Source organism: Camelus ferus, chromosome X (assembly GCF_009834535.1).
Source record: "Camelus ferus isolate YT-003-E chromosome X, BCGSAC_Cfer_1.0, whole genome shotgun sequence".
In the NCBI taxonomy this organism is placed as follows: domain Eukaryota; kingdom Metazoa; phylum Chordata; class Mammalia; order Artiodactyla; family Camelidae; genus Camelus; species Camelus ferus.
Window position 1 is genome coordinate 89,216,834 of NC_045732.1, and position 12,025 is coordinate 89,228,858.

Consider the following 12,025-nt stretch of genomic DNA (forward strand, 5'->3'; position numbering starts at 1 on the left):
TGAGTTTAGTAGAGTTGACATCTAACAGTATTGAGTTTTCAAATTTGTGAATATGGTACATCTTTACACGTACTTATGTATGTATTCTTTCATTTCTTTTGTAATTTTCAGTGTACATATCTTGCATATCTTTTGTCAAATTTATCTCTAACTACTTAGTATTTTTGCATGCTATAATTAAATACTGCATCTTTTTTCATGTTATTATACATTGTCTTTTATTTATTTATTTATTCTAATTTTATTGAGCTATAATTGACATAACAGCACTGTATAAACTTAAGGTGTGTAGCATAATGATTTGATTTACATACATCTTGAAGTGATTATCACAATAAGTTTAGTGAACATCCACATTTCATTTTGATACAAAATTGAAGAAATAGAAAAATATGTTTCTTTTGATGAGAACTCTTAGGATCTCTTAACAACTTTCATATATATCATACAGCAATGTTAATTGTATTTATCATGTTGTACATTATATTCCTAGAATTTATTTATCTTATAACTGGAAGTCTATACATTTTGACTGCCTTTATTGTATTTCCCCTTCCCCCACTCCCCCACCTCTGGTGGGTACATGATCCTTTTTAAAAATGATTCAATTTCTGGAAATTAATTACTAGTGTATAGTAATGCAATTGGTATTTTTATTGACCTTGTGTCTTTTGATGTTGCTATAATCACATTAATTTTATAAGCTTTTTAAAAAAATATTTTTAGGATTTTCTACAAAGATGATAAACTCTTCAGCAAATAAAATTTTATGTCTTCTTTTTCAATAGCTATTCCTTAGAAAAACATCTTATTGCACTGTTGCATGTTTACTTTTCAAAGAAAATGCAGAACTTTTGTACAGAGTGGATGTATAATTTTAATTTTACATTCCCATTAGCAACAGATGAGAGATCCAGTTTCTACACATCCTCCCTCATTATGTGATGCCTTCACTATTTTTAACTTTGGCCATTATGATAGTGTAAATTCATCTTTTAGTGTAGATTTCTAATCATCTCTGCACCATTTGTTTAAAAGACCATCATTTCCCCAGTGAATTATCTTGGTACTTTTGTCAATATCAACTGATCATTCTAATATACAACATATATAAAGACTCATAACCTAACAACAAAAAGGCAACCCAATTTAAAAAATGAGCAAAGGCCATGAGTAGACATTTCTACAAAGATACACAAATGGCCAACAAGCTAATGAAGAAATGCTCAACATCATTAGCCCTAGGGAAATGCAAATAAAAATTACAATGTGATACTACTTCACACCCACAAGGATAGCCATAATTTTTTAAAAAAAGGGAAAATAACAAGTGTTGGAGAGGATGTGGAAAAATTTGAACCATAAACATTACTGGTGGGAATGTAAAATGGTATAACCTCTATCTAAAACAATTTGGTGGTTCCTCAATAAAGTACACATAAAATTACCATGTGATCCAGTAATTCCACTCCTAGACATAGACACTCCAAATTGAAATCAGATGTTTAAACAAAACTTACACAGGAATGTTGATAGTAGCAATATTCACAATAGTCAAAAGGTGGAAACAATACAAATGTCCATGAGTATATGAACGGATAAACAAATGTGGTACCCATACAGCAGAGTATTAAGCCATAAAAAGGAACAAAGTACTAGTACATGCAACAATGTGGAAGAACCTCCAAAACATTTTGCCAAGTTTAAGAAACCAGACATAAAGGATCACACATCATATGATCCCATTGTTATAAAATATCCAGAATAGGCATTTATATAGAGATGGAAAGCGCATGTGTGGGTGTCAAGGGCTGGAGTAGGGAGGAATGGGGAGGACCACATAATGAGTGTGGCGTTTCCTTCTGGGGTGATGAAAATGTTCTGGAACTAGATGGTGGTGATGGTTGCACAACATTGTGAATGTATTACCAATGAATTATATATTTTAACATGATAAATTTTATGTTATATGTATTTTACCACAATAAAAATCAATTGATCATAAATGTAAGGATTTATTCATAGTCTCTGAATCTATTCCATTGATCTATACACTTACCTTTGCACCAATACCATACTGTCTTAATTATTGTGGCTTTGTAAGTTTTGAAAAAGGTATGGTAAGTACTACAACTTTTTCTTTTCCAAAATATTTTGACTATTTAAGGTAATACATATTTCCACCTATATTTTAAGATCAGTTTTTCAATTTTTACAGGAAAGTCAGCTGAGATTTTGATAGGTTTTGTGTTCATTCTACAGATAAATTTGGGGACGATTGCCATCTTGACAATATTGAGTCTTCCAGTGTGAGAAATATATGTATTTATTTAGTGTTTCTTTAAATATTCCCAGAAATGTTTTGTAATTTTTTTATGCAGGTCTCATACATATTTTGCCAGATTTATTCTTAAGTGTTTTATTCTTTTAAAGGATATTTTGAATCAAATAATTTTCTTAATTTTATTTTTGGAATCTTTGTTCTTAGTATATAGAAATACAATTGATACTTTAAAGTTGATCTGTCCTGTGGCCTTGCTAAATTTGTTTTTGGGTCTAGTAGCTTGTGTGTGTGTGTGTGTGTGTGTGCGCGCATTTCTTGAGATTGTCTCCATGTAGGCTCATCTGTGAATAAAGAGGGTTTAGTTTATTCCATTCTGATCAGGATGGTTTTATGTTGGAAGGGCGGGAGGCTTATTCCACCAGCTGGAACCTCTAGTCCAATGTTGATTACAGATGGACATCCTGCATTATCCCCAATATTAGGGAAAATGTTCATTCTTTCAAAATTAAGTATTATGCACACTGAGTTTTTGAGGACACTATTTCTCGGTTGAATAAGCTTCTATCTATTCCAAATTTGTTAAAAGTTTCTTTGATCATGAATGGGCATTGGACTTTGTCAAATCCATTTTTTAAATCTATTGTAATGATCAAGTTTTATTTCTTTGTTCTATTAATACAAATTATAAGATTAAGTAGTTTTCAGATGTTAAACCAAGTTTGCACTCCTCGGATAAATGCCACTTGGTCACAGTATGTATCTCTAGGGTGTCGGGACAAAAGCTGGTCTCCCTACTTTCCATTCAGAGGATGTGATCCATGAGGCAGAAAAAGAGAATCGTAGTGATAGGGGTTGTGAAGCCTCCAGCTTCTTCTAGGGCTGCAGCCCTGATCAAAAAGCCACACCTTCCATGCCAGGCTGCCATCCTCTGGGGGTTCCCACAGAGGAGCCCCTCAACCCCCTGAAGCTTACATAGGGCAGAGATCCCAGCCCATTTCCCTGTGGCCACCATATTGGCACCCTCACCAATAATAGGAGGAGCCAGGACGTCCCGGCCCACCTCCTCTCAGTGGCCACAGGAGCCCACCCACTGCACACCCATTGGCTGGACAGCAGTGGGGCAGGCTTTGCACTTGGAGCACACAGGGACTTGAGGATGGGCCTGTGTCACCTCCTAAGGTGGCAGCAAGGTCTCTTGGAGGCACAGAGGCTGAGGAACTACAGTAGGAAGACCAGGCCCTGAGAGGTTGCTGTGACCAGAGGGCATCGGTGAGGCAGCGGCTGAGACAGCAGCAGCCAGCCTTGTACTTCCTCTCTTGTGGCAGGTACCCAGGCTACAGTGACCACGCTCAGGCCTCTGACCAGGGTGGTGGCCATCTTCTAGAGGAGGGTGAACCCCACGGAGGGGGAAGTATCTCAGCAACCAGAGCGCCCTCCAGGTACCTTCTTGGTCACCTTGTCCCCCACACAGGACCCTCCCCAGGGGCACTCCCCCACCCCTGCTCCAGGCAGTGGAGGCAGCAACATCTTGTGTGCATGGGGGGAGGTCCCCGAGTCACTGAGAGTGGGGCCTGCACCCACCCAAGCCCCAAACTCTCCATTTGTCCCAAGTGGGGAAAGTGGTAGCAGAGAATTTTCATGGCAGCTGGGGCATATTTCCTTTCCATATTTCCTGCCCTAATTTGAGGGTGAATCTGATTTTGTTTCACAAACCTGCATGTATTTGAAGCCAAGTGAATGAATCCTATATCTGTCCCCAGTAGGAGTGCACAGGCCACGTTTAACTTGCTCACCTTTGTATCCTGAAAACCTGCTCCAGAGTCTGGCATTGAGTGAATGACTCAGGGGACACTGAGAAGGCATCATTTTGTTGGTGGGAATCCCTTAAGCTGAGGTTTGCTCAGGAGAATGGCGTCCCTGCTCTGACTGCATTCACTCAATCGTGTGCTGAGTACTAGTCTGTGCCTGTGGTGGGGAGTGGGGAGTGAGCACTGACTTCACCCCAGGCCACAGGCAGGCTGGCCTCAGCACTGGGAAGACTCCTATGCCCCTGGGACTAGATTCTAAAAGTAGAACCACCATATGATCCAGCAGGCCCACAACTTAGTGTATATTTAAATGAAATGAAATCAGGATATCGAAAAGATATCTGCACTCCCATGTTTATTGCAGCATTATTCACAAGAGCCAAGACATGGAAGCAACCTTATACCACTGGTACCCATCACTGGATGAATGGACAAAGACACACACACGCACGTGCACATGCACACAGACACACACAGAGGAATATTATTCAGCCATGAAAGAGAAGGAAACCCTTCCACTTGTGACAACATGGATGGACCTTGAGGGTGTTACGCTAAGTGAGATAAGAAAAACAGAGAAAGGCAAATACAGTGTGATCACACATAATGTGGAACCTAAAAAAGCCAAACTCATAAAAACAGACAGTAGAATGACAGTTAGCAGGGGCTGGGAGGTGGAGGAACTGGGGAGAGGTTATTGAAGGATATCAACTCGCAACCGGTAGACGAATAAGTTCCGGAGAGGCGTAATGCAGAGCACAGTGATGATAATCAACAATACTGCATTATAAACTTCCAAGCTGCTATGAGACTAGATCTTAATTGTTCTCACCACAAAAAGGAAATGATAATTATGCAATATGACAGAGGTGTTAGCTAACACTACGGTGGTAATCAAAGTGCAATACATAAATATATAAAACCAAGATATGTACACCTTAAACGTATACAATTTATATGTTAATTATACCTCAATATAAAATTATCCCCTGCAGTTGAAAAGAGAAGTACAAATAGCCAATGGACACATGGAACATTTTAATCTTGACGTGCATGCAAAATAAAATATCAAAATAAACTATTTGGCTTATCCAACTGAGAGATTTAAAACCTGTCATGAGATTCACTCTGGTAAAGGGGAGCAGCAAAAGAAAAGGAGCCAGGCCTGTCTTTCCCCAGGACACCTGGAGACTGGATTTACCTCTAGCCGTGAACTGGGGATGACGGGGAAGGAAGGGTTTTAGGGAGATGTTGGTTTAAATGAAAGATTACACTAATCTTGAGGGGAGAGACATGCACCCACCCTGAGGCAACGAAAAGCAGGAACAAATTTTAAAACATGTGTTGTGACCCAAAGTTGACACCCTTTTCTGAAAACACTCTCATCCTTGAGTGGAGTGAGTAGAGGATTTGGCACCAGCGTTCTGGAGGGTGTCAGACCCCTAAGGCCTGCACACACTTGGGTCCACCTGCAGGAGTACAGGGTAAGAAACCGATCGTGACTGCACCACAGCGTTTATCCATAATGACATCGGTCCCGCATCTTTGATAAAAACAAACAAACAAACAAATTAAGGCAACAAAAGCAAACAGAACCCAACAACAGCCCGAAACTCACCCCTTGAAGAAACAACAACAAAGGAAAACAACCAAAAGACACTGCGAAGTACATGATGAAACCTTCCTAAGAGCGATACCGTGCGGCTTTGGAAGCAGAAACTGACTTAACCACACAGTAAGCTAAGCAGGAAGAATTCAGGCCAGAGAGTGAAAAAAGTCATCTGCTCCTCTTTTCCCACATATAAAAGACACACAAAAGTGAAAGCTCACCCAAGCTCAGCGGTGCCCCTTGGGGTGGGTGGGCGGGGCTCATCGCGGCTTCTGTTTCTCGGGCTCTGACGCTATTGGCCCCAGCGCTCCTGGAACCGCCCTCCCGGCCGCTCTTCCGCCCTCCCCGCCAGGACTCCGCTGCCTGGAGCGCAGTCAGCCTGCAGCGGTGGGAGGTGATGGGTGGGGCCACCACGTTGAGGGCCCCCAGCTCTGCCTCCAAGCCCTCGGGTTCCTACCTGTCCCTGGCCCCTGCTCAGAAAGCCCAGGGTCATCTTCAGCCTCCGCCCTTCCATCACCCCTCCAGCCCCATTCCCCGCGTGGCAGGGGGCACAGGGGCCTCAGGAAAAGAGCTTCTGCTGGGGGTTCTAGTTCACACTGGGCTCCAAGCCTCAGTGTCTCCGAAAAATGGGGATAATGGTAGTGTTAGTTTGCAAACTGGCCCTTACACGGAGGGCAAGGGGAGACAACTCCAGACTGGGAGGCGGACCAGGTTAATAAGCAGGGAACTTACAGACAAGGCTTGTCTTGGGCGCACGAGACAAGTAGATCTCCTCACCCACCTGCCAGAGTCTCAAAAGTCTGCACAGAGACCTTCCCGGGATTCAGTCACATATTCAGGCCAGATCCTCTCTCATTCTCTCAAGGCTGCGTCTTTGAAACAGCTCCAGCTGTGGGAACAGTGGGTGGACCGTGTATCCCAAGAACAGGAGAGGGTGAGGACCCTCTGACTTCCCGGGGCCAGCTCGCGGGACAGCCTGTGGTGACATCCTCTCGGTGACCTCCTCCAACAGGTGGCCGTAGGTGGGGATTATGAAGTTAGGGAAGCAAAGCACCCAGCAGGTGCCACAGCTCCTAAGGCTTCATCACCTGTCACTTCCCTTCACATGGTTTCCTTTCCTCATGGTGACAGTGCTGCTCCAGCTGCGACCTGAGACACGTGTGGAATAAACATCATCACTGAAGGCCCACACCACCCTGAAGGCTCCTTCCCGAGAATGCACCAGTGCCCGTGGCTGGCCTGGCGCCCCACCATGGTCAGCGGAGGAGCTGGGCTCAGGGCGCAGGTCTTTGGTCTCCCAGGCGCTGTTCTGGACCAGAGCGTGATGAGCCAGCCTGCCTTCCTCCCTAGTGAGGACGGGGTCCTCTCTCATCAGTGTCTCACCCTTGGGCGCTGTTTCATCCTTTCCCATCTGCTTGTTCCAGGCTACTGGTCCCTGAAGTGGATATGGGACCAGCAGGGACTGTACAGAACCATCTGGACAATGGAGGTGGGAACTCAGGGCACTGGCTGGGACTGGGGTCCACCCCTCCTTCCTGTGGTGACAGATGTTGGAAGGGGCCCTCTTGTCAAGGTGTTTTGACCCCTGGGGAGCTCTTGGTGACAGGTGAGGAGTGCCCCAGGGCCCTTTACCCTAGGTTGCACCCCAGGGTGTCACCACACCCCGTGTCCTCAGGATGCCTCCTCTGTGTCCTCCCCGCTTGCCTTCCTCTGCTGCGGGAGCTGCATTCCCGTGCTGGCCCAGCTCCCCCCTGCACCCTCTCGGAGCCCCAGCCCGACATCTGACTGGGCAGCCAGGGCCTAAGATCAGGGAAGGGAAGGCTCATCTCCAAGACTCAGCACCACCCGCTGGCAAGGAGGGATGGGGACCTTGTCACCTGCTCCTGCAGACAGGCTTCTGGGTGACACAAAATGATCTGCAGACAGTCCATTCCATGTCACCTCCTCCAGCCCACCTCGGGGTTCAACTGAATTAAGCGCTCTCTAACACCAGGCTCTAAAATGAAGGAAAGACTTAGGTGTTAGGTGATTCAAATAAAGGCTGTGACTGGAACAAACTGGGACAACCTGCCACCTCTTGGGCCAGGCCTGTGCTGCCGACTTCTCCTGATGGGGGCAGAGGTCCAGGTCAAGCCCAGTCTCAGAGCCTCCTCTGACCAGGCCCCAGTCCCCTGTCACAGCCCCGCCCCCTCACAGCCCTCAGGGGGCTCCCCTCCCCCAGCTCCTGGCCACCAGGGTGGGCCGCTATCCCCACTGGCCCCTCTCTCCTCCAAGGCTGCGCCAAACCGGAAACAGGAGGCCTCCAGTGTTTATTTTATTGTATTGAACTCAAAGGACTCTTTTCTTAACTTAGACAGACAACAAGATTTGACAACACCTGAAACAAGAACATTTCTCTGCCCTGACTGTGCTGACCGGTGCACAGTTAATCACAGAAAAGTGAATGTCATCTTATTCAAGTCAGTGTCTCTGATTTTGTAGAAGCTTCACTGCCTAAAAAACAGACTACAAATAAATAAAGTGCATGGAGGGCCCGTCAAGCAGCAAGGGCCCAGTGGGGGCACAAGGAAGAGGCGGGAAAGCAGAAGCAGCTAATGACTCAAGGCCAAACGGTAAGCAAAGCAGGGACAGGAACTCTCACCTTCCTGGGACAGTCCCTTGGAGCCCAGACAGCCCCAGCCAGGGCCCCCGTGGACCTCCCCTGCCCCTCCCACGGGGTGCGGCCGCTCTGCAGGGGCAGGGGCTCCGAGGCCAGGGGCCCCTGAGGCTCCAGCATGCTTTCTCTCTGTTGAGAAGTGGCCTCCTGGGCCCCAGGCAGCTCCGCAGGAAGGACAGGGCACCCAGCGCAGCTCACCCTGCTCAATGGCTCCATTCCCGCAGCAATGCCCAGCCACTAGTGTGTGCGCGGGCACACTCACACTCACACCCACTCTCTCACACACGGTCAGTGAAGAGCCTCTCCCATGCCATTCTTAGCCTCCTCCTCCCTGCCTGGCTGGCCCAGGAAGAGGCTGGAGCTGGGGATCGAGTCTCCCAGAGGGTGAGACCTGGGCTTAAAAGGGGCACATCTGTGTATCATTCCCAAGGTTTCTCATCCCCTGCCCCTCTCCTCCCACGTAGCCCCATGTCAGTCTCTCAGAGGCTGTCCGTGGATATCCATGGATGGAGTCAGCTGGCTAGTGAGCTCCCAGAAGTGGTCCTGGGGGGACAGGGTTGGGGTGGAGGAGGGGACACCAGGACCAGGGGCTCCCAGGCCACTTGGCACAAGGAAGGAAGCCATCAGGACCCATCTGTGGAATCCGCAGGGGTCACGTGGTGGTCTCCAACCAGCCTCAGGCCCCAGGGAGGGGCAGGCAGAGATCTTCACCCAGGACCTGTGCTCCAGCTGGGCAGCTGAGGAGGGCAGATGGTGGGAGGATCGGCCACTCTGTCCCCAGGGCCCACCAGGCTGCCGTGATTCTCAGTCCCAGGAACACTAGGTACGTGGACCAGGAGCAAGCAGTTGCCAGAGCAGTTGTGGGACTGGGTAGGCACGAGTGAGCGTCTCTCCTGGCTCCCCTCTGCCCTGCTCCTAGTCCGCAGTCAGTCGCGCAGCCACGACCAATCCAAGCCCATCCAGAGGAGACTCTCTTGTGTGATCCTCAGCATGGGGGCTGCCCTGGGGATAGAAAGATGGGGTCACGCTTGGGTCTCAGCCCATCCCACCCAGGTTACCCTTCCTCTCCTGGTGACACCATGATCCCAGGAGCCACCCAACAGCCCCTCCCTCCCCACCCCACCACCCAAACTGAGAGGCCTGTGCCCCTCCTCACTGAGGAGCCCTTGGTCAAGCTTGGGGTGGGGTGTGGTGGGGAGGCCAGGCTCTGTGGGCGAGGACCCCAGCACCCGAAGGGGTCCTGGGACTCATCTCTCCCATGCCCACCTCAGCTCAGACTGTCCCCTGGCCTTCCCGGTGGCCTCCCGTACACCCTAATGAAAGCTAGTTCGCCACATTCTCTTCTGTGGGCCCCGCTCTCTCTGGGTCCCCTGGGATCCTTGCTCCCCGCCCCAACCCCACTTCCAGAAGACTGGTGTGTGTGTGGGGGTGCAGGCCTAGAGGCAGATGCAGCTCCCCCACTTCTTACATGTGTCACAAAGGCAGAGCTCTTCCCTCCCAGAGCCGTTTCCCCAGTCAGTACGTGGGGAGAACAGAACTCCCCAGAGTGTGTGTCACTAAGTCCCTCCTTCCTTCCCCATGCCAGGACTGGACCACTGGGCCACCCCACTTGGGGTCTCTGCCTGGAAGGCCTTTCCTCTTCTCCTGGGTCAGTCCCTTCTCTAGGCTGCTACCCAGGCAGCTCTAGGACCAGGGGTGCCCAGGGCAGGGATCTGACTCTCTTGACAAGACCAGAGAAGGGGTGGGTCACCTCCTACAAACACCAGTTCCTGAAAGAAAGAGATGGGGATTTGAGAGTTGCCTCCTCACCCAAAGAGGTCCCTGTCTCTCCAAGCGTCACCTCCTCTGCAAGCCCCTTCTCCACCTGCTCTCCCTCCGCAGACTGAGAGCTGCCCTCCACTCAGGGAGATCCCCATTTTCCCAAATCCTTGGGACAAGGGAGCTGCTGGAGGCTGTCAGGGCTGGAGGACCGCTTCTGTGGCACCCGGAGGGCACCGGCAGGAGCTGGAGGGAGCGTGGCTGAGATGGCAGAAGAGGAAGACGGTGGGAGGAACAGGGAGGAGCGTGTCTTTCCCACTCTTCCTTGTCCCTAGATGCAGAGCTTTGGAGGAAGCCCTCGGAGAGCGGGGAGGGGAGCAACAGGAACAGCAGAAGCAGAGACCCAGCAGGAGGCGGTTTTGAGAAGGGCTGAGGAGACAGACCTGGGGTTTGGCCCAGAACACAACCATCCTTCCAGGCTGCCTCCCAGGGGTGGAGGGGAAGGGTGGCAGCATCTTTTCTACTCTAGGGCCTTCCCCGGACCTAGTGTTCAAGTGACACCACTGGGGCCATGGGCAGGTGGGGACGCCAGGGCCTCCGCAGGTGAACTGCTGACCCTCCGAGATGTGGAGGCCGCCGCCCCTCACCCCATCTTGGAAACCGGACAAGTGAGTCCAGAGACCTGCAGCTGCCCTGCCTCTCCAGCTCTCGGCTTGGAAGCTTTCTGGGTTGGCTTCCTCAGGTCCCTTCCACATCTCCCCCAAACCACCAAGGGGCCTGGACGTCTAGATGTCATGGCAACCACCTCCCTCCAGCCTGCAAATCCAACCTTTGGCCTCCTACCTTTTCGGTCAGGGCCAGTCATTCACATTCCTGCAGCAGAATTTCTTCCTTCTGCTCCCCGCCTTCGGCCAAGGTGAGGCAACAGGTCGGCTGCACTCAAATAATTTTCTGGAGCTCGACGGAACGGTCCCGTTCTTGCCAGTTTCTGTGCAGTCTGTCACCGGCCGCGACGTGGGTGGCCGGAGCCGTGGCTCGGGGCTCGGTGGCCCTGTCCTCCGCTGAGGTCTAGGGCCCGGTAATCCAGGCCACCCCTCCTCGTTCCCCTGCTGCGTCCCGCCGGCCCCGGACCCCGTGGTCGTTCATGCCGGCGTCTCTCTCGTCGCGGCCCGGAGGTGGCCGCGGGTGCTCACTCGATCCGCACCTGCAGGCGGACGTTGAGCATCACGGAGGCCACGACGTAGAAGTAGGGGAAGTTCATGCGCAGCCGCCAGGCCAAGTCGAAGAAGGTGAGCAGCGTGCGCGTGAGCCCCTTGCAGAAGGCGCCGTACGAGCCGCGGGCTGCAGCTGAGCGCGACAGCCGCACCGCCAGCCCGGACAGGGCCGCCGCCGCTGCAGCCGCAGACAGGGCCGCCGACGCCGCCATGGGCCCGGGCCCGCGCAAGCTCCGCCGACCGATCGGTGGGAGAGCGGCCGGGCAGGTGGACCCCGGGCCTGGAACTGCCCGCCAGCCGCCCTCTTGCCCCGCCCTCGGTCTCTCCTCCCGGGCTGGGCTCTGGTTGTAGCCGCAGCCACAGCCACTGCCCCGCCTCAGCCCGCGGACAGCTCCGCCCTCTCGCCGGCTCCCATAGTGGCGGCCTATGGCGTAGCCCCCGCCCCTAACTTGGCCACGCCTCTTGCCGGGCCGCAAGAGAGTTGCTGCTGTAGACTCAGCCCCGCGACACGCCCCGCCTGTAAGCCCCGCCTCCTCCAGGACTACTGAAAAGAAAGCCAGAGAGCTTGTGCGCATTGGAAGGCGCTGCTCCCCAGAAACCGCTTTTGTGCAATGCCCTTGAGATGTGAAGTGGAAGGCGGGAGAGTCTGGGCCTCGATGTCGATCCTGTACAGAAGGCCCACCCAGAACGTTCTGC

At 50.8% G+C, this 12,025-nt stretch overlaps 1 protein-coding gene and 1 long non-coding RNA gene across 2 annotated transcripts; both read right to left on the minus strand.

The window, feature by feature from the left end:
- Window positions 1–4,654: 4,654 nt before the first annotated feature.
- Window positions 4,655–7,868, minus strand: LOC116662028. Its single transcript, XR_004318007.1, has 4 exons — window positions 6,953–7,868; window positions 6,483–6,850; window positions 5,923–6,080; window positions 4,655–5,635 (listed from the first exon to the last, which is right to left on the minus strand). It is a non-coding gene; the product is annotated as an uncharacterized LOC116662028 (long non-coding RNA).
- A 131-nt stretch (window positions 7,869–7,999) lies between these two features.
- On the minus strand, window positions 8,000–11,777 carry LOC116662027 (small integral membrane protein 10-like protein 2A). Its single transcript, XM_032475176.1, has 2 exons — window positions 10,959–11,777; window positions 8,000–9,359 (listed from the first exon to the last, which is right to left on the minus strand). Exon 1 carries the CDS (start codon window positions 11,539–11,541, stop codon window positions 11,305–11,307), a length of 237 nt encoding a protein of 78 aa, XP_032331067.1. The 5' UTR covers window positions 11,542–11,777; the 3' UTR covers window positions 8,000–9,359; window positions 10,959–11,304.
- Window positions 11,778–12,025: the final 248 nt, after the last annotated feature.

What these genes read in the sequence shown, in the direction of transcription:
- LOC116662027 (XM_032475176.1), bottom strand. Translation starts at nt 11,541, where the DNA reads ATGGCGGCGTCGGCGGCCCTGTCTGCGGCTGCAGCGGCGGCGGCCCTG.